The sequence below is a fragment of the Mytilus edulis genome, chromosome 3, assembly GCF_963676685.1.
Source record: "Mytilus edulis chromosome 3, xbMytEdul2.2, whole genome shotgun sequence".
Classification (NCBI taxonomy): domain Eukaryota; kingdom Metazoa; phylum Mollusca; class Bivalvia; order Mytilida; family Mytilidae; genus Mytilus; species Mytilus edulis.
The window spans coordinates 8,743,367-8,770,833 of record NC_092346.1 but is presented as its reverse complement, the minus strand read 5'-3'; the positions used below and the strand labels follow the sequence as shown (position 1 = coordinate 8,770,833).

Sequence of the window (27,467 nt, the reverse complement as noted above, 5' to 3'; positions counted from 1 at the left end):
TTGAAATAAAGGTAAGGATACTTTGTTCTTTCTTATTTTGTAAGATTTCAAAAATTGATTGAAATAACAACATTTTTTAATGTGATATAAAAAAGAAAATGTGGTATGATTGCCAATGAGACAACTGTCCACAAGAGACCAACATGACACAGACATTAACAACTATAGGTCACCAACGGGCTTCAACAATGAGCAAAGCCCATACCGCATAGTCAGCTATAAAAGGCCCCGATAAAACAATGTAAAACAATTCAAACGAGAAAACTAATGCTTACTTTTCAATCACTTTTTGCATGTTTATATTCTTGGTATATTGTACTTAGTCAAATCCCTTAAACAAACAAAAAATGCAGACATTGTGGTATAATAAAACACATGGCCATGGAATACTTGGAGATAATATGATTTTATCAAAAAGACAACAAATTTTACACTGGCATAACAGATTTAAGTCCATCATACTAATAGGAGAGCCATGTTATTAAATTGTTAATTGAGAGGCAGGGGCGTTTTATTTGGAGAAAATCACACATGAGGATAAACGTTTGTATTGACCAAAGGATTTCATGTACAAAAATGTATAAGTATATCAGTATATATAGACATCTCTATTAGTGATCATATATGAATTCTTCAAGAAGTGTGCATGAAGAATTCTTCTTATGAAATCTCAAAAACAAAATAAATACGACAGCAGATGTCCAACCCTGAAAAGTTGGGACCAAAATGGACACAATATTCAGGCTTGATACAGGTCTAAATTTGGATTGTAATTAAATATTTGACACATAACAGATTTTTGACACAGAAAAAACTGTACAGCAAAAACCTCCTGTTTCATTGAGTTGTAGTCATAGTTTTAGTACAATTAATGCAAATTTTTGGTTTTGTTGGATCAGAATGAAATTTATCAATCTTGTCTGTCTGTTACTAAGAATAGCCACCATTTTGAGTTCTGGAATGTAATAGTTTACGGTACATGGGATTTTTTCATGTATAAACAAAATAATTCACATTTCTCATCAGAAAATATCATCTTGGTCAAATTTATATCAATTGTGAAAGGTAAGCAAAGTTTAAAAAAAAAAGCATGTCTTGTGTTAAAAATTTACATTGCAACTTTACCTATGAGGTCCAACAGTTCAGATGTCAAAGATAAGACCTATCATTGAATTTTACAAATCTGATAGTCATACCAAACATAAATGTTTATTAAATGGCAATGAAAACAATATACTTTTTATCACATGTTACATTTTAATTCACAGATAAAATGAAGTAAAAACAACCAGTTTATATAAGTATGTTCAACAAACAACAAGTATTATAAAACACAATATCTACTACAAATTATTTGATAAAATAAAAAAAAGTTGATTTTTTTATGATAATGAGTAAAATATAACTGCCATTTAAAAAAAAAATCAAATTGAAGTTTAAAATAAAAACTTCCATTTATCAAGTAGCACTCCATCAAACACAAACTGTTACCAGTGATTTGTGATATTGTAGCACTACTAAAATGTATGTCCCTAATAGGGATACTTTAAGTAAATACCATTTAAATATTAAAATATAAAGTATATTTCTATTGCTGTCCTGAGTTTATAGTTTTAGAAGCTTTATTCATTCTGATAATGTTTTTTTCTACATAATTTATCTCCCTTTTAAAGATTTTCTTTTAAATGGAACTACACTTACAAATGGAAATATTTAATTTCAAATAAATATCAAAATTATTAATAATTAGTCAACAGACAATAAAAAGCACCTTTGCTGCTATTTCAATTTTGCATAATCATATTTTGCCCTATTTTGTACAATTTATATGATTCATAGCAATATGTTAACATTGTAAGCATTTTAAACCTTTCATACTTAGTCATTTTAAGTCAACTTTTCTGTATCGGTAACTAAATCTACAATGATATTAATGTTAAATGGTACAATTGATCTATTTCTGGCAAGAAAGTGATGTAACATGATAAACTCGCTGCCTATATTAGAATAAAAGTGCCATGATATCATATAACTATGGAATTATATTTTGATCTTTTGCTCACCTGGTGTGTAACTGGATCAGAAGTCATCAAATATATATTTAAAACATAATAAATAATAGAACAAAAGATAAAAGAAATACATTATTCTCTACATGCATTCTTTTAACATTCAAATTACTACTAAAATAAACAATAGAAATAAGATTTCAAGGTCAAATTAAAACCAGTCCTTTTTTTTTATTTTCTCTCATTGAAGCATGCATTACATCTTATTAGAATTAAAAAATACCTGTAAATGTCCCTTTTAAAAAGGGCCAACATGTTTACCAAAATCAGCAAAAAAGTTCTCTTTTTGCACTAGTTTTACTCGGCTATAAGCAATAATTTTTCATAAAAAAAACTTCCTTAAATTCGTTTGTCAATAAAATATCTATTTTGTATGATTTTCTGAATTTGTAATAATGATTTTGAAAGGGACCAATGTTGAGGAGTTGGCTAAGTTAGTTTCAGAGATGTTTAAAATGTTTCAGCCCATAGGTTGCTCTTGTTTAAGGATAATGGGCAGAGCTGTCAATTATGGTTTTAAATAGGAACACCAGAGAGCTGTTCTAATAGTTTAATTAATTTTATCAATTATTTCAATTATTTCAATTTTAAAACTTGCATATTAAGCGTAGACATTTTTCAGGCATGACTTTAAAAGGATATTTGGGAATAACCATTCCTCAAAATTCTGGATTCAGTTGGTAATGTCATTTTATCAATCATGTAAATATGCCTCAATTCAATATATGCTTTTATCTCCATATTGAAATAGATTCATCACCATGCCTCCTGGATAAAGATCTGAAGCAATCAAAGGGCATAATACAAAAATTTAGTTCTTTGGACCAATTATTGGAGCTGAGTTTTAATGAAATATGACAAGTAATGGCAATAGCTCTCATCAGCTCATCAGTCCTAGTGGGCTAAAAGTATATATAGAAACAGTACCAGTACATTCATAATAACTTAGAAAAACACAAATATTTGCGTAGATGTTTTAAACATATCTTATATACAGAAAGTCAAAACTTAAAATTGACTGATAGGATTTATGAAATAGAGCATCTCTTACTAGACCTGCTTTCTGACCTCTTCATTCCAGCATTTCTAAAAAAAAACCTTTAATCAAATGAAAAGTTATTAATCGTAAATCAAATGTTATAAAGGGTAAATTAGTAAACAAACAAAAAAAGAATAATAATAACAGGAAAGCATTCTTTCATATCAAATAAATTCAATTTTGTTCAATTTTCATGAAAACAAATATTTGTAACTTCAAAGTCTTAATTTAATTACCATATAGTCAGAAGTAAGGAAATAGTCTATTGTGTATACATATTTCTAATTCATTTAATTTGTCAAAAAGTTAAAAAGTTAAAAATATAACAAATCAATTTGATGTAACTCATAAAAGTTATCAGAAAAATATTTATATATATGTACAGTGCAACATCTGTTAACAGTGAATTAAAAAACCACACAAACAAACAACAAAATAGATATTCAAAACTTGCTGCCGATAAACCACTAAATGGAGGGAATGTCATCACAAAACATTCAAGTACAAAAATTATAAATATTTAACAACTTTATATATAAACAATAAAAATAAAAGTTTTATATTAAAAAATTATGTTTACAACATTCTAAAAAATAACCCATATCATCTATACTGGATATTGTACTTAGCAGACATATATAAATATAGATTTACAGTATATTACAAATATATATACAATTTTTAAATAATAATCGATGTAATGAATTAATCACTAAACCATTTAACTGTAATGATCAACCCTGAGAGATGTAAAAACAATTGTCTTTTCACAACAATATTGATAACAATGAACTGCTGACCCTTCCAGAGCACCCGAGTTCTCTCCCTTGATTTGTGGGATTCATGAAAACTTTGGAGAGTTGTTTGCTTTAAGATAAGATAAAATCTGTGCAAGACATTCACATTCCAGATATAAAAAAAATAATCCTCAACTTTCATAACTCTTGAGGATATTTTTAAAACTAACAAAAAACGCCAGCAGTAATCTGATCAGAACAAATTTTTATTTTTTATAATATTTTAAACAATGCTTTGTCAGCATTTTTATACTTTTAGATTACTTTTACTAATCTATAATTCAGATATGTTATACCCATTATAAGACTTTAGTCCTGGTGTCCCCCATCAAATTTTTTTACAAAATCCTTTGACTAAATGTCATCAAAAATTCATTGTGTCTAAAAAAAACTTTGTTTAAAGTTTATAATTCTAAACAGTCCAGCCTATTTAAAACATGAGGTCAGATAAATATCAGAATTTTAAAGTGAACTCAGGTGCTTCTTTGTTCAAATATTTTAAATGTATACTAAAATAACTACAGATGGGAGACTGTGCATGAAGTGATTGGAGACTATATGGCAGACGAATACAAGAACTATTCTACAACACCTCATCGCTAATGAAGATTTCTTGAGAATAAACAGAGATAACATCCGCACATCTCCTGTCAGGATAGGAATGATTTCTGAATATACTGAAATGAGAAAATAATTTTCATATTAAACTTTCAGCTTGTCTTATACCACCATTTCACTGTGACCTCATTAAACTGACGATTTTAGGAAAATAAGTCATGAGGCAATTTCAAATATTTCAATTTAAATGTTTTAAACTATCTGATAAATTTCAATTTAAAAAAATAGATTTACATGGGAGACAACTCTAGAAACATCTGATCAATCCAAAGTACCAATTTTTTTTTATCTTTGAGGGGAAAGGTTTGGGGATAGGGTGTAACTTTTTTAAACAAATATTGTTTATCATCATCTAAAAGCTTTTTCATTATGTGTGCCGCATTCACTGATCAAACATATTGATGATTTCCATAGGCAGTATACACTACTTACTTGATCAATGCATAAAGTAATCTGGCCATTCTGTTTCATATTGTTGAAGTCATCTGAAAAACAGATACATGTATCATTAATTGTAAATCATCAATAAAAAAAAAATCATGATACATTTTGAATAAATAATTTTTATTTATGAAAAAGTGAATAACAAATAAAATAAGAATGCATATGCTTCCTAATAAAATTTCCTCGTTTAAAATATTTACTTTGATGATAGAATGGGATCAAGGGCAAAAATAAGTAACATCAATATGTAAATATGTTACAGTTTATGACAATATTTCTAAATTTCAAGACTTGGATTATTTACTGAATTGCTGAAACTGTTTTTGCTGATGTAGTCCAGTCAAACTAACTTTGAACCTCAAACTAATTGCAACAGAAAATGTTTAAGTTTAATCTATAGCATTAAGCCCAGAATATACACATGGAAATTAACATTGGAAAGGGAGATAACTTCGCAAAATAAGTCTTTTTTGGACAGTTTTTGGTTAATTTCCTTAAAATTCATGTAAAATATGATACTTTGATGGGGTTACATAAGTTCTTATAATCCTCTGCTCATGAACTGTACAAAACCGAAGTGTATTGGTATTTTTATTTTTTGCACATTTTTCATTAAAGAAATTGCAAATTTATAGCTTTGTGACCATTTTGACAAAATAATGTGAATATTTGGTATTGTTTATATCTGTCAATATTTGTTCAGCATCTACCATGTTTAAAGAAACTTTAAACCTCAAAAAGAAGAATATATGCTTAATTTGATTAATTCAATTTGAGATTCTTTACATGCTGAAAAATCTAATGATATGATAAATAAAATGGTCAACTAATGAATTATGAAATCTAGGTTGTAGCTTGATAAATTAAAGGAAAACACCTTTAAAGTTGTTTGTTATTCTCTAAAGACGGCTAAAATATCAACAATCAATACATTCTGTTGAATAGAAGCGGTAGAGTTATAATTTTGTATCAATTTTTATTGATATATCTGCCTTTTTTGCAGAGTTATCTCCCATATCAATGCAAATCTCCATAGGGAATTTTAAAATCATTTTTTTTTCTCCCTTAAGTTAGATTTTATGGGACTTTTTTCTGTGTATATTTCAGGTATAATGCTAAAGTTTAAAACTTAAAAATCCTCTGTTGAAATTACTTCAAGGATAGGTCAAATATATACTAGATTGACTGGACTAATGTGGCATAAAGAAATCAACAATCAATCAATCAATTAATTACTGAACAGTAACTGCAAATACCACATGTCAACTATTTCAGATGTTGGTTCACTTTACCCATTACAGAAAATATAAATGTGCAACATGATAAAGGGACATAACTCTGGAACATAAAACGCAAATTATGTCAAAGATGACATGGACACCTATGTATTGGTCCAAATCAATGTCCCATAATTTGTTCAAGGCTAACTAAGCACCTCAAAAGGTTTTTAAATGCACATCTTTGCCCGTAGTTAGGAATTAATGCATGCATTTAGTATTGCAAATGCAAAATTGAAATCTATTTAAAAGCAATTGCAAAATTTTCATTCAGGAAAAACATTACTGAAATTGTGAATGCTAATTTTTATTATTGCCAAATACTGAAACTGATACATTTCTAAACAAGAATGTGTCCCAAGTATACGGATGCCCCATCCGCACTATCATTTTCTATGTTCAGTGGACCGTGAAAATGGGGGAAATCTCTAATTCGACATTAAAATTAGAAAGATCATATCATAGGAAACATGTGTACTAAGTTTCAAGTTGATTGGACTTCAACTTCATAAAAAACTACCTCTTCCAAAAACTTAAACCTGAACCAGGACAGACGGACGACCTGACGGACAAACAGACCGAAGAACACACAGACCAGATAAACATAATGCCCATAAATGGGGCATACTAAATGGGGCATAAAAAAACATTTGAATAATTTGTTGACTTTCTTTTTGATGTCTTAATGATACCATGTTTAGTTCCATTGTAATTATAATTGCAGAACTGTGTCATATAATTTTCATTTCATCTGAGTAGCCAGATAATTTTGTGTTTCAAAAATAATACCATATTCATACTTACTAAACAATTTTGTAAGTTTAGACAGACAGGAAAGGAAACCATCAAAGTCTATATGACATTTCTCATTAGAATATTTAAATACCAAAGCTTGCATAGAACTGTTGTTTATAGTAAAACCTGAAAAAAAAGCAAAACAATTATAATACTTCCAAAGTACTATTATGCCTTGACTGGGTTTGAAGAATGATTGTACAAACACATGATTATTTTATTAGTTGTTTTTTGGTTTAGCTTTCTGTAAGAACTCTAAGATGTGTACTTTTTTGTCTTTTTGTGTTCTGAATTAACCTGATGAGTCAAATCATTTTCAACTAATCTTTATAGTTTGTTCTTATGTTGTTCTGTATCACCACATTTTCAGGCAATGGGGAGGGTTTGGCGTCAGCAAACATGTTTAACCTCGCCACATTCTGTATGTGTCTGACCAAAGCCAGGGGCCTGTAATTCAGTTTTTTGTTGGTTATTGTTTTGTACATAATATAGACCGTATGTATTTTTGTTATTCATATGTATTTCAGGGCCTCTTATATTTTACTATGCTGTATCATTTTTTATTCATTGTTGACCTAAAGTTGTAAACTTCTATAGCTTTTAATATCTGGTTGAGAGTTGTCTCATTAATAATCATACCACATCTTTTTTACCGGTATTTTCAAATTACACAAATTACTGCTAGTCTATACTATATCACATGTTTTCTGTAAAGATAATTTATAACATTTAAATTTCATTATGGCATGACTGTGTAAATTTACAAAATAAACAACTTTAAGCAGAACATGCTCCTTAAAAACTAATCAATATACAATTTTAAATTATTAAATATACTATACCTGCTGCTCCAAGTGCCCTCCTTAATTCAAAACAACTAAAAGATCCAATATTGTCTGTATCATACTGGAAGTATATTCTCTACAATGAAAACAAATATTACAAAACTACAACATTTAGCTATATATTTGTTTATATAAAATTTACTGATGCAAATTTCTGAACATTCTGAGATGTTAAAATTTTACTAAATAATTTGTATGTACACAGGCAAATTTTGCTCACGTGAAATTAACGTGATATTCATGTGAAATTCATGTGAAATTCACGTGAGCAAAATTTGGCTGTGTAGTAGAGAGATTCATCACTTTTTAAGTATCTTGAGAAACATATCTCTGCAAAATATTATTTGTGACATGATGTATTCCATTTTTATCTATATAAATGATGATTTTTTTTTTTTATTAAATTAGCTTAAAGATATCAATAATATTTTGAACTTGTTCATTATTTTCAATTAGAATAAATATACAAACTGAAAGGGAAACAAATCTGAAAACTTCTTGTAATTTGGTTGGGGACAATTGAGATCTTGATTTAACTATATAAAAAATGAAAAAAAAAGATGCTTCATAATTCATAACGAATATAGATCCTGCCAATTTTGAAATATTATGTGTGTAGTAAACTTATTGGTGTTTATATATAGAATCTAAAATGACTTACCTTCCAACTTTTGAGTAAATTCCACAAGTATAAGAATTCTGTATAACCTATTTTCCCTAATAATTCTGTCTGAACAAGGTTAAGGAAATTTTACCAAATGTCCTTTAAGGGGAGACAACAAAAATTTAACAGTAAAAAGCATTCTGCTAACTGCATTTTGTTTTGCTTATATGACTGTGTGTCAGAAGATGCCTTTCAAACATTCAAATGATTATCATGATTATGCATCATCTGATTATTTTCTGAAAATGATAAAACATAAAACATATTGATTGTGATGCCTCGTTCACACATACCTTTAATTCGAATTGAATTCGAATCAAATGCGAATCGAATTCACTAATCGCGTTCACACACTCTTCTTTTTTAATTCGAATTGATTCGAATTGGCTAATTCGCATTAGAAATACATTTTTGTTAATCCGAATTAAAAGTTAACGGCGTTAGGACAGCAGAGCGAATTTGACGCGCATTCCAATTCGAATTAGAATTGACATTAGGACGTTAAAAGTATAGAATGCGAATTAAACTAATTCCAATTAGTAAATGCGAATCGAATTCGAATTACGTGTGAACTCAGCATAAGGTTATAACCAAGCATGAGACATTTCTCTAAAAAATCTGAATTGAACCATTATTCCTACTACAGTATAAATAAAGACTGAAAGGATACATCTAATAAAGACACAAACTTTTTACATGTGTCTATACTCGTATTTCTGTGATGTTGATCTGAAAAATAGTAACATTTAAACTTATTTTAGTAAACACTTCTTAAACAAGTTCATTCAATATTATGTGTTGTTTTGATATACAGTACAAAGAGGACTAAAGTGGCCCTGTAAATCAGCAAAATTAAAATAATCTGTATCATAATTGTTTTTATCTCAAAAGTCATCCATTGCTCTTAATCTATGGTATTCACACAATAAAAACTAAGTTTTCACTATCAACATTCCTTAAGCAAAGTGTTCCAACGAATATTAGTTCTTGCATGTAATTCATTGTGTTGACAGATTAATAATGATAACAACAATATCACCATACCATTTTGTAGTCTTGTAAACATATGAAATGTTATTGAAATTACAGTAAACAGTCTATTATTTGAACTTGGAATTATTTTTAACTATGGAATTTGCTTGATTTCTTGTTATTGAAATTTTTAATAAATTCCATGATTATTCTGTACTGAAATGTTCTGTGCTGCGCACAACACTTTCTATTACAAAGAAAATAGTATATTTTCAATAGAATGTACTGTGCCCCGCACAACACTATCTAACCAAAATATATTGTATGGAAAGTGTTATTAACCGCTCAAAAGATCATAATACAAAATAAACATGGAATTTATAAAAAAATTTAAACACAAGAAATTATGCAAATTCCATAATTAAAAATAATTCCAAGTTCAAATAATAGCCTGTTAGTAGCTTTTACTTCATATGTATTATATTATTTGTTTAAAGTCATAAGAAACGAGTGACTGGTGAAAAATAATGTTCATCCAATTTTTGAACCAATGCATGTGTATATCATCAACTTAATCCTCTGTGCACGATTTTATCATTTTTTACGCAAATATATAGTTTAAAATCGTCATTTTTTTTTCTATCTGTCTGTTATGATTTAACAAATATGGCTACTCATTAAATGACGTGTTTTGAAGCCGAAGTTTACCAATTGTCACCTTATAGTAAATAATCAACAAAAAGCATGGGTATTTAGCAGGTGTTTAACATATAAAATCAGGTAATTGTTTATTTTAATGACAGATTCATGCGTATTGCTATCACCGGATTTTTACGAGGAGGGTCACGCTAAGGTCACTATGTATACGGAAAATATGTCAGCGAATTGCTTCCTGGCAGCAAGCAATTAAAAATAAGTAAACTTCTTCTAAATGTGGACAAGTTATAGAATTTTCCTCAGAAAAAAGTATATGTACATAAGTTGTATAATGTAAACTATCCCTTTAGTTATAAAAAACATATGCATATTTTTTTTAAATTTGAGGTTTCATATGACTTTAAGGAAGCTTAACATTTATTCTAATTACCTTTCCTTGATGCTTCGTTTAATGTTTGTTGTAACTCATAAGGTGTTACTTCCATATCCTAAAATAAGATTAACATTCATCAATGTTTTTTTCTGTATGGTCATTAATAAGAATACTCTACTATCTTTGTAGCCTTAAGAACATTATTTTTTTTAAATTTTGTATAAGGATTTAAATTTAATGACTGTGCACATGCACTTTCCTATTGTTGTTGATCATTTGTTGACTCAAGATTTTTTCTGTGTTTTACATAATATCTTTCTATGGAATATTTTTTGTATATGGATTTCTTGTTTTTTACGGTGTAAATATCAACTTCTCTATTGGATCAAATTGTGATATGAATATTGATCTGGTTTACCATTAAACCAACTAGTTTAGTAACTAAGCCAGATCCTACCCACGACATCACTCTCTTCTGGCATACAAGCTTGAGTAAGACATATGAGGCAGTAATATTTATGTTGACTTGATAATGTTCTGTAATTTTACATTAGCTTGCTTTTCCTAATACAACTACTGTAAATTCAGAAATTATTGCGTGCATTTATTATTGTGATTTTGTCATTTGGACTAAAATGCGATTTTAATTTTTGCGATGTTGTGAAAAATGTTGTTTAATTCATATAGAAAATTTCAAAATACCAGTTTAAATTATTGCGATTATAACCCTGTTGCATTTTGTTTGCAATAATAAAAATGCCACAATAATTTCTGAATTTACAGTACCATATACACAGTTCTTGATGCTGTCTTTAGTAATTGTGATTATGTGCTACAAGACTTACCTCCCCTGACACAGCATAAAAGAATCGTTTAAACTGTTCCTCTCGTTCCTTATCAGGAGGATGCTGAGGTAGAGGAGTGTCAGATTTTTCTGGAATTTCATCCACATCTCTGAAAGTACATAAGTGTACAGTCTTATAAAACAATCATGATGTTCCAATAGTTTAAATGTACCTTTTACTTAAACAATCTGAGAACTGATAAAACAATACATAGTTAAATTAGAATTTAAAGTTTGCATTAAAAATTCCAAAAATTCTAATAAACAAACAATAATGCAGGATTCTATACAGTTATTCTTGACTTTCTTCCCATAGTACAATATCTATACTATAAAAAATTATTTGATTTGTGTTTTTATACTGTTGCATCAAATTACTTTTACAATAATATCTGACTTGTAAATTGATAAAAAATGTCAAAAATAAAGAGAAGGCAGCTTTTCGGGTAACTAGAAATTGACTGAAGCATAGAGGATGCATTATAACTTTAAATTATCAGTTTGAAAACAAGTCTATATCAAAACTAAGGTTGCAACTTTCAACACACAGCTGGCCATAGACAGCCTTGACCTGCTTGTTTACAGACTCTAAATCAATATATTTATATCTGGTTTTCCAAACTGTTGGTGTCGACTAAAATACCAGTATTGGATACATACTCTGCTGTGTTTTGATTTTCAAAAAAGAATCTGAGGTAGAATCCTGCTTCTTCATTAATATCCCACGTACACGGTATCACTACATATTGTCCTCTTGGTAATGTTAATCTCTTTATAATTTGTCGAGAATCTATAAATAGCCCACTAGATTGTACACTTTGATTATTGTCAAAAAATTCCTTCTTCAATGGCAATGGATGACTCTTTAAATTCTGAAACAAAAAGATAATTCAATTAAAAACTTCAAGAAAGGGAGATCATTAAAAAGTTGACACCATGACTGAATGCAAAGTCAGCTACACAAATAATGCCTTAATTTTTTTTAGAAACTTGTTGGCTTTCTTGTGATATTTTTCTACTCAAAAAAGAAAACTAAAATTTAAGACAGTAAAATAGAAGACTGATTCGACAGTGTTTTTCAATTATAATATAATGTTGTCTACAACTCACAAAAAATATTTGTAAATGACTAGCTTCAAATAATCAAACATTGTCTGCAGCTATTTAGTATATTCAGGCAGTCAAAATTGGATTTTTAAAATCCTCAAAATTTTGTGTTGTTTCAGCATTAAATGAAAATTGAAGAAGTTAAAAGGAGTAGGTTCAGTAAGAAATATAGCAGTTTTACAAAAATGTTAAAATGTAAACTGTTAGTTATTTTTTTGAAAGTAGAATGCTTCTGCTACATAAACATGAGCTGTTTTTGACAATACAATGCACATATATCGGGTACTAGCATCATTAACTCATGCTAAATTACTGAACTCTTCACAATTTTAGCATTTTAGTTAAATTTTAGATGGTTTCAGTCTTAAATGAAAGTGGCCGCATTTGTGTTCATTCTTAATATTGAAATGTAAGTTGTATTTGATGATAATACATAACATATATAAGGGTTGAGGATGAACACGGATGCTGCCACTTTCATTTTTGACAAAAACCATCTGAAATGTGACATTTTTTGGCATATTTGATGGATTTTTCATATTTAAGCTTGAATCAGAGCTTTTTGAATGACTAAATCAGTAAAAATCTTTCACATAAACTAATTGAATCAACTGAAATAGACACTTAAGTGTGTAAAAAGTGTCCAAAATCTTTCGTCAGATGAACTTGAAATTTGAGGCCATAATCAGCCTTTACTGGACCTACTCCGATCCTTTTCTGCTGAAACTAATTAAGTTCTTACTTGATAAACAAAGAAACCTATATGCTGATTTTTCTTTCCAAACTGTTTAAGTTTCCGTCCATCTTTCTGCATAAGTTGTATAACCAGACTACAAACATTATCTCCATCTTCATCCCTGTCAGACAGGGTAACAGAAAACTGAGGATTAGACCAATGGGTGTCTACAATAAACCAAAAAATATAAATGGGGATGCTATTTCAAAAATGTTAAACCAAATCAATTGCAAACTGAGAAAATGTATATTTAGTTTACAAAAACCCTAACTGCCAGTTCTTCTAGTACACTGTCGTTTGCAAATTGTGAATTTTATATCTGATAAAAAAAATAGGATTTCTAAATTTACTGTATTGATTTTGTGAAATTTGTCTTAATTAAAGTAATGCATTTCCCTGCATAGTTCTGATTCCTGGTCCATGATTGAGTTACGGTTGGTCATATAAGGTTTTATCACCAATTCATGGTTTGGAATTTTCAATAATTTTGGACTCAAGCTTTACTGAAGATACATTCATTATCCATGTTTTGTCTCTTTATTTTCTTTCTGTAACATTGAATAGTTTAGAGTTAATGTCACAATTTTTTTTTGATTATCTCCCTTGAATTCAAACAGACATTTTTTTAACATAATTTATTTAGATTGATTGCTGCTATAGATGCTTTTTCAAAAGTTTAGGACTGTAAAAACTTCCCTAGATGTCAATCATATGTTGTTGGATTGCTGCCTCATAAACACCATGTATCTAAACACCTTCAAATAACTTGAGTCATATTGATATCTGCAACAACTATTTGAATGTCTGACAGAGCAACTAATAGACTCCAGTATAGTAAAATCAGGGTTTTTCGCCAGTGGTCACATTTTGCTATTGCAAAAAAACAAATATGGTTGAATAACTTATCGAAGAATTCAAATAGAGAAAAATATTCAACGAGTGACTGAACAACACATTAATTCACGAATACGCGCAGTGCATGAGTTAATTATCAGTGTTGTTCAGTCACGAGTTGAATATTTTTTGATATTTGAATTCTTTGATTAGTTATTCTTTTTATTACATTGGCAAATGGCTTTTTTTATGAACTTAAAGTAGAAAATGAAAGGAACTATATCTTTTTCTACACATTCAATTTGTTTTGATCAGAGGTTATCAACGTCTTGACAACGCCTATTGTTGTATGACGTCAGAGGAGTGAAATAAACGTGGTTATTTCACTCCTCTGACGTCATACAACATGTGAAATTATTGGTTTTAATTTCACTGGGAAATCAATGTAATTCATTGCAACCAATGTAATAATTAAATTTATTTGTGGCGGAAGTACTAATTTGTCTTACCTTGGTTTGAAGGCCTTCCTCCTGCACTAAATCCTCTGACCCATCTATGGTGAAATTCTGCTGTATGCCACTGTTTTGGCATTTCTACAGGAGCATCAGGAGTCAGATTACAGATCTCTAATGTGTCATATTTCTGAAGAAAATCTCCAAACTCCATCCTATTTAATAGAATTTACCTTATAATAGATTGTAAATCATATAGTATGTCCATAAATCTAGGGCTTACGGTCATAAAACTTTCTAATATGATTATTGTACTAAGACTCAGAAATCAACAAACCAAAATACTGGATTTGGTGTATTCAGCACAAACTTTGTACTTCAATATCAGGGTAAAAACAGGAAAACAAATGATTTTTAACATTCTTATCATACAAATTTAATTAACAGAATGTAAAACTTTTATTTTTCTGATAATTAGCTTTTTAGTGTCTTTTATTTTGTGATATAATAATTTATCTAATGCAAGTTATTATTTTGTGAACCAATGCCTGTGTGAATCATTTCGATAGAGTCCCTGAAGAGGATACCTTGGACAAATGCTTGATTGTACATAAATACAAATTATCTCCCCTATTCTAAATTAAAAATAACATTTCTGCTACAAGTTAGATTACCAGAATTCTCCTTCATCCCTAAATATAAGTCCCATTTTTTCTCGTTCTATTTCAGGAATACTATTCCACTCTCTTGATCTGTGATATAATATAAAAGTATTATAATGAAAATAAATCTGGTTTATGCTGTTCTTTTCAGAATATGCAGGACAAGACATTTCATCAAAACGTTAAAGGAATTCAAATTTCTGTGGATTCATTATTATTCGTTGAATACCAATTTTTATGGATTTCTTTGGTACAGAGAAACCATGGATTTAAATGTTGAATGAATTGCAAATTTACTGTATGATTAAATGCAGAAATTTGGAAATCCACAAAATCAAATATCCATGAAAATACAAGTTTACCTCAATCCACAGAAATTGGTACTCACAAAAATAAATGAATCCACAGTACAAGGCAGTGCAAAGACATGTAAAAAAAAAATGGATACTATAATTAAGCAAATAAGTGTTCTCTTTTATTATCGCAAATTAATTATTAACTGAAAAATATGACATAAAATAATACTATTAGAGGAATGTAAGATTCATTTAAAAATGAATTTCAGTTAATGCACAAATGATACATTTTTCAGAGTTTTATTGTTACTGACACTGATAAAAAATCTGTGCTCTTTAGAGGCATTTCAATGAACATACATACAAAATTATGGAGGACAATCTAGTATGATTTCACTGCCAGTTTTTGGAATTGTTTTATGTTTCTATGTTGTGTTTTGTGTACTGTTGTTTGTCTGTTGGTCTTTTTTGAGCCATGGCCTTGTCAGTTTATTTTAGACTTATAAGTTTAAATGATCATCTGGATGCTTCAGAAAGGCAAAAATGTATACTGGTTACACCATCACATGTATTTTTACCTATCAATACAGACCATTTAATGAAATTTGTTTTAGTAAAGAAACACTTACTTTTCACCCCATCTGCCCCTCCATTCTATTTTATATCCCCAAGGGTTCCTCACTCTGATTAATGTTATAGGAATTTCTCCACTATCAGACATCAACAGAATCTGCAAAAGAATATTAATATTGTCATTAAAAATAATTTTGTATCAATTGTACATGCAAAGTATATGAAAACAAGAATGTGTCCATAGTACATGGATGCCCCACTCCCACTATCGTTTTCTATGTTCGGTGGACCGTGAAACTGGGGTCAAAAATTTAATTTGGAATTAAAATTAGAAAGATCATATCATAGGGAACATGTGTACTAAGTTTCAAGTTAATGTAACTTTAACTTCATCAAAAACTACCTTGACCAAAAACTTTAATCTGAACTTCGCACTATCATTTTCTATGTTCAGTGGACCGTGAAATTGTTGTCAAAATTATAATTTGGCATTTAAATTAGAAAGATCATATCATAGGGAACATGTGTACTAAGTTTCAAGTTGATTGGACTTAACTTCATCAAAAACTAACTTGACCAAAAACTTTAACCTGAAGCGAACGGACACACGGACGGACGAATGAACGGATATCGTAGGTGGGGCATAAAAATAAATTACAATCTCCATCAAACGTATTGTAATTGTAGAAAGACAAAACTGGTACTTTACTTAGAAGCATATACCATTTAAGAGTAAGAACAGACATGTTGATTAGGAATACTTTGTCTAGATGTGGTCATGTTTAGTAAAAGGGCACATTACAATGTTACATCCCAGAAGACACCATGGACTTTTTTGTAATTTACCTCTCTTAAATCTGTTACACTGTAAGCATGACCTGTCACTAATCCATCAGGCATTGTCTGGGACCTGCCATCTGGTGGGAGCTGAAGATAAACACATCATGAATAATATATTTTATAGACCAGAAACATTGCTAGCATACATATGTCATCCATCCACTAAGCATTAGACCAACTCAACTGGTTGTATATGAAATAATAAAGAGTGGTGCCATGAGGGCATGATACACTGGTTGCTTTTTCAACCAATAAAGTTCCATTACTCCTCAATAGATATAGGAAGATGTGGTGTGAGTGCCAATGAGACAACTCTCCATCCAAATAACAATTTAAAAAAGTAAACCATTATAGGTCAATGTACGGCCTTCAACATGGAGCCTTGGCTAACACTGAACATGTCAAGGTTGTATAAGAAGACAATAAATTGAACTGTAATTAGCAAAAACTTATCCAGGATTACCAAGCATAAAATAATTGTAAACATGAAGTTTATGAATAAGTGTTTCTTTGATCTATATGAGACAAATAAATTGTATTGCCATTTTTTTTTTAACTATGTTAATGCAAGACCAGACTGTCCAAAAAATATGTAGCCAGTTTCTAAAAGGATGTCTTTATTGAGCTTTATTGTTTTGTCATTCAAATAGATCCAAATCAATGTGTTGTATTTCTGTTGACACTAATTCAATAAAGTATCATTTTTCTTTTAATATAATCTTTTGGTATTTTTCAACCAGCAATTGTAATTCATGCAATTAATCTTACATTGATACCACATCCTATTAATGATTGTCTGTCTAATGCTTTAAACAATATGTTGACTAATGCCTTAGGATAGTTGGCTTTCTGTCCCCGTAGTGTGTAGTATTCTGAAACGCCCCCTGTAAAGTCTGACAAGGCATCGCCAACATTCCCTGACTTCAAAGCTTCATATGACCCATACAGTCTGAAAGTAAACAGATCATGTTTGTAAATAGTGTAATATGATTCTAATGGTGAATGCTTAAAATCTTTTCAAAATTTGTGATAGTGTATGAGTAAAACCCATTTTATGATATCTTCAATATGAATTTCTACACTGGTGAAAAATCACTGTAAGCATGAGATTTGAGTTATATCCATATCAAGAAACATAATTTTTTTGTGCACATTTTTTGAAGGGAAATTAATGAAAATGGTAAGGATCTCTACTTTTGCTCATGGTCAAAGGCTATATGATATGGTGACCTATAATTGATGACATGCAAATCACCAAGTTTCTGTTTGATATTGCTCATAATATTAACAAAAAGTCCTTTTAAAATCTTAAATTTTAGTAGCAAAATATAATACCGTTCTCTGAATTTAGTCTGAAATATTACACAGAGGCTTTTTCCATTAAAAAAGCCCAAAATCAGTTCTATGAAAAAAGGCTACATGTAGAACACAAATTATCATAGGCATTCATAAACCAGAGAGTTAAATATATAAACACCCACACTATGTAGGTAAAAGGTTCCAGTAACAATGTGACATACTTAGCATAAGCCTTTTCCAGTAATGCAGCCCAGAATTCATTAGATTGATTAGAGTGTATGAATACCAGCTGGTCTCTGTAAGTAGGCAATCGATCGTCCACCACTACTTCTACCCATTTGCCAAAATGCCAGAAATTAAACCTGAAGATACCAGCATACCAGCCATCTTGGAAACCTTGATCAGCGGGGACAACACGTCTGAACAGCTCTCGGTGATCTGGACTTGTTAAACAGGCAATCGCAGAGAGAACCCAACAATCTCCTGAAATTAAAATAATTGTTCTTGAAAATTGACCACTCACGCTTTTTAATTTTCTTATGTCAGAAAAATATATTTGCAGTATTATTAATTTGCAGCATTATAGGTAAACTTAAGTTACATATAGAATTACCATACATTGTCTTGAAATGTCAATTTTAATCAATAAGGCTTAGAAATAGGTAGAGAGTAAGACTTTGCCGAGCATTTCTATCCTGTTTTGAGCCAGGTAAAAATAAAATTTATATTTTGAGATAATGTATAGCAATTCTTTAAATATTGCAGCTCAATTAACTGTTTCAAATAAAATATTTAGGCTCAAAAACATATTTTTTTTAATTTGGAGCAGACAACATAAAATGTCCATGAACATACATTTTGTATATGTTTTATTGATGTCATAAACAAAACTCTACATCATAAACATGATAAACTGGGCAATACAATCAGTGACTGTATAGTCAATGCAATTTTACTACTCAAATAGCACAGTTGCAGTATGTATTTTTTTTAATGTAAAACTAATTTAACATGTTTAATTTAGAGGAGAGAGTGATACAGGCTGCTTCTTCCCCAAATATGACTTGTTTGTACATTTTTCTGTTCTTTTTGTTATTTATACACCCTTTTATCCCATCAAAATGTTTCATTTTTGATATCAGATTTTTTGTTGGCTCTGTAACTTCATTTTTGTAAATTGACCACATTGGCGGATCCAGGGAGGGGGTTTCAGGGTTGGACCCCCCCCCTTTTTTTGGACGATCAATGCATTTGAATGGGAGCATATAGTTAAAACCCCCCTTTACTCTGGGTTGGGACCCCCTCCCCCCACCCTTTTTTTAAATGGCTGAATCCGCCCTGGACCTCACGATGATAACAGAATTATCAGTTTGGGTTTGTGATCATGCTACAATGTAAATTTTTTCTGCTGTGATGATGTTTGTCAGATTCCTTGCAACAGTGAATAAACTGAGAGGCATAACTTGCTATAGATCTACATGTATAATTCTAATGACAACCAATTCAAGAAATATTGTTTCTGAATTCTGAATAACATTTATTTATAATTTAATATTTAAATAATTATCCCATGACTTTTGTATAGCATTCACTTTGATTACCTTTTAAGTCACAGAGCTGAGTAATATATCTTATTGTAACATGACCTGTATATGTATGAAAGTTGAATAATAGGGAAAACATCTTATTGATTTTTGTTCCAGAAATGTCTTCTTTTTCATTTTACATTAATTTTATTACAGTTTTTATCTGTTGCTATCATTCTTCAAATATTTCAATATTTATGCGTATGATTTTTTTTTCTTTATATTAAAATTATATAATAGAAAACAGCAAAACAAGATCATCATGTGCGATGTTAGTCTACGATTGTCCCGCCATTCATTTCATTTCCAAAAGAATATATCGCTACTCTACATAATTATGCCACAAAATCTTAGTACATTAAGCATTGTAAATAAAATAAAGAACTGTACATTAATTACCTCATCTCGAATAACAATCGTTCAATAAAGTGAAAATTCTTTATTTAACAGCATTTATGTCTATTGTGTAGCAGTTTATTACAGTGAATTAGATATAAATGAAACTGTGACACATAAATTTTAATGTTACATCACTTTGTAATAAAACCGCAAAATTTTAATGTGTTTGTAATATCGTAATATTAATAAAACTAAATCTTTTATTACTTCAAAATGTCAATGCATACAATCAAATCAACTTTACGCTGAAAATAAATTTCAGAAATATTGTTCATTCATTCAAATTCTAATCGGAACATATGTACAATTTTTTTTGATAAGTTGGTTATAGTTGTAAAGAAATATTTAAATTGGTTCACCTTGACCAAATCAATACATGTAAATACCATAGATTATAGATAATATTAAAGGACCAATATTCACCTAGTTCACCCTGATTGACGTCGAACCTTGAGGCACTATCGAGTGTATCCACAAAAAAGTTTGGCTTTAGTCGATACGTTGCAGAAATCTCCTGAAAAAACAATAAACAAATTGTGGTTATTTATAAAAATTTTATAAATTTTCAAATAACTTAAATATTTTCAAAATTACTCAATACATTAAATATTTTTTGTGTGACTCAGTTTGTGCATGGTACAACCACCAAATAGGTTCCAGGTACCTTATGGACTGAACTAAAACAATTTGGTTATCAAGGATCACCACAAACACATTTCAAGGGTGGAGCTGACAAAATATTTACTTGAATTAATAAAAAATATTCATAAATCTAATACCTCTGTGTAATATTATTAAAAAGCAATCCCAGAAGTGTCATATATTCTGGTGTAAAGGAAGGTTAATAATGTATTAATCAACATATGGACCATTGGTTCTGAATTCTTTGCTAGTCATCAAATTTAACTTGCTAAAAGTAACATTTGTACCCAATCCTTTCAAAACCCAATCTCAATACAACATGTACAAAGCCTAATTTATTGCTGTTATTTTTAAACAGTTGAAGAGAAGCCTTCATCATATTGTCAAAGCTCAAACACAAGAAACCCTATCATGCATTGTCGGTTTGCACAACCTTTTTTGGGGCAAAATAGCAGTATTTTATTGATATCAAAATTTTAGTGACGTTTTTATTATTATGAATAATGCAAAGATGGGTTTGGCAGAAATAAGACCTTTACATTTGTATTAAATTTGTATGTCTTATTTGTATGACATAATGTAATGTATAGCTTTTTCTGAAATTGCATAAGTTAATTTCACTTTTTTGTTCTATTGTCCAACAATTGCATTAATAATTGCACATAATAATTTCTGCATTTTTAGTATTATGTACAAATGTACAACATTCTTGTACATGTACACAAAATAGAGACATTTTGAAAATTTTGTTTTAAGCTCCAACTCAGAAAATATTAAAAACGTTTCATTGTAAAAATAACATTTTTTTTTAATAACTTGGATCTAAACTAAGGCTTAAATTATGTGTTGATCATAAAAGAACTCTGAATGGATAATAATTCTACATGTAATTATGTACATAATCTTTTGTTCATATCATGTCTATCAAAAAACATATGATAACATAGTTATGGGTAAAGAAATTTTACTGTGCATACAAGACATAAATGTACATGTAACTAGGTGCATGTGCTATAATGTACAAGTATAGACAAATATCATTGACATACAATGTAAAGTGTATACATTTTGTCTTCAAGTTTAATTTGAATTATAATATAAACAATAACCAAACAATTACACCAGAATCTATTGGGAATTTAAGTAATTTATCAATACGCCATACTATTTTTCTTAGGGATTTAAACAAATTCGTGTAAATTTGTAACTATTGTAGCAATCATACAATGTTAGATCAATGATAGTCCAGTTTATGGTTGAGTGGGGATATTTCACCTTATTAATGACAACCGACTGGTTTTGTGAATGATTACAAATAAAGCGATGAACTTTCTTTTATGATCATTCTGACAAGTACATGCAACTCTATTGATGGACTTTAATAATTCAATAATCATACTGTTAAACAACAGAGTCGATTCTACTTAAAATATTTAAAATTCTTGAAATATTTAACATGGTTTAGAATACACTGACTGAATGTGATATTGATGAATTATCTTGCTTTATATCTGAAAAGTAGAAGATTTAACACTCAAATCTCTTTTCATCTTTACCATGTTTACACATCTACATTTGTAAATAGATTATGCATGTAACATTTTAATTATCTAGGTTTAAAATTATTTTTTTTTTTTTTAAATTACACAACAAAAATGACCTGATATACATGATATAGAAGAAGATGCTTTATTTCCATAAAATGGGCTCACAAGGAGCATAATATAATATCATTGTAATATTGTTCTTTATATACATGTATATTTTCATACATTTTAATTTTGTAGCAAAAACAAAAAATTCCACTCATTTTATAATTTTAAAATGAACATGGATGTCTGCGTACATATTGATGTACGTACATTGATTTGTACATCTCATCATTCCCAAATTAAGATATTTTACATGCTAGAATGTAGATGTCTTGGCTTTTGAACATTTCTAACATGGAATAAAATTGAGAATGGAAATGGGGAATGTGTCAAAGAGACAACAACCCGACCAAATAAAAAACAACAGCAGAGGGTCACCAACAGGTCTTCAATGTAGCGAGAAATTCCCGCACCCGGAGGCGTCCTTCAGCTGGCCTGCTGTAAAACATGCATGTAATGCATAAGCTTAACAGTGTTTGTTCAAGTTGTTGGCCATAGGCTTAATTTTTTGTACCTTAAGAATGAACACATGACTAATGTCCAAATCGGTCACTAAAATAAGCATGTACAAAATATACATTCATCATTCATGTGTACCATTCATGTAAGTATAAATAAAGATATCTTTTAGTCACAAAATGTCCAAGGAATCTTTTGGACTGTTTTAAACATGTAGATAAGAAATACAATTGACAATGGAAATGTGGAATGTTTCAAAGAGACAACAACCTGACCAAAGACACATGAAAGAGCAAAATACAGCCCAAGGCCACCACTTCAAAGGGTCTCCAACACAGCCAGAAAATTCCACCCCCAGAGGCGGGCTTCAGCTGGCCCCTAAACAAAAATGTGTAAAAGTTCAGCAAAAAAGGATGTCACACTAAACTCTGAAACATACATGACATATAAATGAACCAAAATTTTAAAAATATGCAAGAAAGCTTATCAACCTTATACATGTACGATCTGGAGTGAAAAAAACTTGTAACAGGTTCTTCTACAACACATCTGTATGTTTAACATTAATAGTTTCATTTTGTAAATGTACAAAACATCCTAAACCTCCAATAACAAATGTTTACACTAATCAAAATTCCTTCCAGCCTACAATTATGTACATGCATGTAAAATATCATCAAAGATACCATATCATGCTTATGATTTTGTACGCCAGAGGCATTTTTCTTTAACATTTATATCACAAGACTAAAATTTAAAGTAATGCTTGCATCAAAACAATTGAAAGGCCAAATCAAATAGATATTATAAAACCAAACTAATATAAAGGCTGAGGACAGTGGCGGATCCAGAAATTTCCATAAGTGGGGGCCCACTGATCAATTGACTGCCCAAGAGGGGGCCTGCCCCAGTCATGCTTCAGTGATTTCCTAAATTATCAACTATTTTTTTTCCGCAAAAGGGCCCCTCCCACCTTAAATCAGCCTCTAAAGGCAAATAAGGCATTGTTTCCATAAATTTTTGAAAATATTAACAATATTTTCAACAAAGTGAATATTTAATATAAAATATCTTTTTCCAGTTTCAATAATTTATTATGTTATTCATGTTTATATCATGTACATGTATGTCTATCGGTGTTTAACAGAAATTTATTTCTGAAAACTTATCATACAACTCATACATTTGTAGAGGTTTTTGTTCAACACTTTTTATCTTGTTTCAAGTTGTTTGTATGATTACATTGCTGATGTTAATTTTATGACATGTTTCAGATTTGTAATGTTTTGACCCAAGGGCAATAAATGTCATTTAATAAATGCAAAAAATGGTAATTCAATTCATTTTCCCAAAAATTACATTCTGTAAAAAAATCCTTACAACTGTAAAATTCAATTCCAGTGTATATACAGAAATTGAAAAACAAATGAGAAAAACTCTATAGTTGGTTCAATTTCTGTATGATAATATAAGTTATATGGTTCGCTACTGACCCCATACAGATCCATAGAGGGTTAGTAAAATCCATAGGGGGTGAGGCCGGAGGCATTTAACCAATCACAACGTGATAATTCATCTGTGGTCCGATAAGGATGGATAATAGCTACATGTACATTGTATATATAGGACTTAAGGATATATAAACTGACATACATGTACATGTATATGTATGTAAAAGAATGATTATAAATTCTAAAAAAAAAAGGACATGTAAAACATTGCAGATACATGTATGCATTGTACCTAACAAAATGTTAAGCATGTTAAGTGGGTTATAACTACATGTAGTCCTTATTGTAATGAACCCACTGATCATTTGTTAATAGTTAATTATCTTTTATACATGTACATTACATTTGAGACATCTTAATAATAATTATGCTATTGTCAGGTGATTGTTGGTAAAATACATTGTACATATACTTGAGTTTATCATGTACAAATGGACATGTATCTCATATACAAAGTGGGTCTCGTTGGGGTTTAAGCGTGATGCTGAACTGACTGTTTTTTTTTAAACACGAGACGTGAAAGTTAAATAAATAAGAGCGAAAACGGGAAATTACATGCTCTATTATGGCAACGAGAAGCTGGATTTTCATTAAGCAGTAAGTGGGATCTAGGATCAGACCACCCCCTCCCCCCAATGAGACTCCCTACAAAATGTACATTTGTGCTTATTGTTTAATGAAATGATGGCTAAAAAATTCCAAAGGGTCTCCAACACAGCCAGAAATTTTTTTTACATGAAAAACTGTTGTTGAGTTTTTTTCATGATGTTTAGGGATATTAAACAAAATTTTTGGTCACACAAGATAATCAACAAGGAATGCCCTTTACCGTTATGTGTCAAACATATGTTTTTTCGCAACCATTGGCATTAGCATTAAATGAGCCTCAATTTTCCAATGTTCAATCTCATTTTGTAGCTACATGTATGCATGATTAGTATCGAAAGGAGTAAATTTTTTATCATTGATAAATAAGCTTGTATATAGATTCCACAACTGCAAGAAGTGTGTAACGATATTTCTCTACTTGAGACAGTTTACGAGTTAAATTTTAATATTTAAAGTGCAAGGCTTCCTGAGCTTTTTAAATACTTAAAATGTAACTGTCGATAGTAGTGGAATCTGTTTCTCTAATGATTTTTATCCTTCCTTTTCAAAGATTTGTAGAAAGCTGTGTATTTTTTTATGGGATGTCACCAGACATGGTCACCTTTTTTCATGATGTCACAATGGGACAACTCAGAAGAAACCAAGAAAATTTAAAGTTATAATTAAATTTCAACCAAATATCATGATCATTTGCAGAGATCAGAACTTTTACTAGTGGGGAGAATTATTTTTCTCACACCCATCAAGAAATGTGAAAACAGCGCAAAAATTAGAGAAACATGTATGAGTAATTAGTTTTGCTGTCTTTCTTCTGGTGCTGTACCCCACACCTACATACACCTTATCGCTAATCCCGGCTGACCCGGCTGCTTGAACTTTTGACGCATACAACAATCACTTTTCCATTGTGGCGTCATATATTTTGTATTCTAATGCAATTATTTTGTATCCATGGTTCTGATTGGATGACAGTAAGCGTAAAATTCTCTATCTCCTTGTCTGTAACTAAGGAAGCCGACATTTTGAATTGCTGAATGTATTGACATGTATTTTCTACAATAATAAGCCAAAAAACTCACATGTTGCACCTAAAAATCTTCTTTTTATCAAATTTTATTACATTCTGAAGCGGCACAGAATCCAGAAAACGCCCGGTGTTTATGTTTGACACCGGAAGCATACCTATGACGTCACCTAGTGTAGGGACCAAAGAAGATACCATCTTTTCGCGGGATTTTCTTTAATGAACGTTTAAGACTGAAATAATGATTTAAATTCAATTATGAACTCGATTTGCATTAGAATAGAGATAACTGTATTGTATTTGAAGCTTTGCTGACGTCCATCGGTTTTACTGTCGCAAATACCCGTTTACCTGTCTCCGCTCCGCGTCGCCAGGTAAACTAAATTTGCGACAGTAAAACTCAAAATTTTACGGGAACCTGTGTGATATCCAGTAATGGCGGACAAATAGCGATAAGGTGTATTGCACCTGCATAAGCTGGTACTGTAAAGTTCATTGTAAAAATGCCACAGTTTAAAGGATAAATAGGGAGGTACATGTATACAATCACTTACATAAGGTCTTTTCCATTCAATCCTATATGGCAAAGTCCGACTGTAATAAATAGAAGAGTCTTTAGCAGGAAAATCAGGGTCTTCATACAAAATTCTCCTCCTCAAACACTCAGACCGAATGTTATCAAAATTGCTTTTCCCACGATGATGCTTGCTATGAGTTTCTGTCTCTCTGTTAAAGGGACGAGACACACCAACCTTATTTACTTTGTCAAAAGGGCTCCCGTTCTGATACTGGTGTGGTAAATTTTTAGGCGGTTCGTTGGCATAAGTTGGCTTGTCGTCTACTAGTACTTTTGAGTTGTCAAACTTTTTAATAGGTCTACTATACACAGCCCTACTCGAGGATGCAAAAGCCATGATGTGTTGATTGCTACGTCATATTTGAAATATTTAAAACTCATTAACAGATGCACTATGCATGAAAACATTGCTTTTCAGGTAAATGATGTTTGTTGACATTTTTCACATGCATTTCCTCCGGATGTTGTATTCGAAATGGTGTTTCCTACTTACCAAGAAAAAGGTAATCTGATTGGCTTACCATGCGAGGAAGGCGTGTCGTATTTAGAGGTAACGTAGGGGTTTAATTCACATAAAACTAAGATCAACTCAGATATTTAATACCGAATCTTCAAAGTTTCTAACTGAACGAAATATCATTGAAAAAATTTTAATTTATGAAAAATATGAATTGCTTTTAAACATTCCTTTTTGTTCGACTGTCTACTGTACAGTACTATATATATTTTCTTCTTGATTACATGATTTGCAAAGCCGAAAATGGACCATTATCTTATTTTATATATATCTTATATATTTTATGAGATATCTTATA

At 30.2% G+C, this 27,467-nt stretch overlaps 1 protein-coding gene across 1 annotated transcript; it reads right to left on the bottom strand.

Annotated features, from left to right (window-relative positions):
- Positions 1-1,237: 1,237 nt before the first annotated feature.
- LOC139515725 (calpain-9-like) lies at positions 1,238-27,143 on the bottom strand. The gene is made up of 18 exons (XM_071305391.1): positions 26,630-27,143; positions 20,602-20,692; positions 18,415-18,676; positions 17,663-17,843; positions 16,901-16,981; positions 16,111-16,211; positions 15,198-15,275; positions 14,581-14,738; positions 13,244-13,404; positions 12,055-12,266; positions 11,396-11,504; positions 10,608-10,665; positions 9,219-9,277; positions 8,546-8,614; positions 7,882-7,960; positions 7,049-7,165; positions 4,956-5,008; positions 1,238-4,582 (listed from the first exon to the last, which is right to left on the bottom strand). The coding sequence occupies exons 1-18, from the start codon at positions 26,987-26,989 to the stop codon at positions 4,556-4,558; spliced, it is 2,256 nt and encodes a 751-aa protein (XP_071161492.1). The 5' UTR covers positions 26,990-27,143; the 3' UTR covers positions 1,238-4,555.
- Between the last annotated feature and the right edge of the window lie 324 nt (positions 27,144-27,467).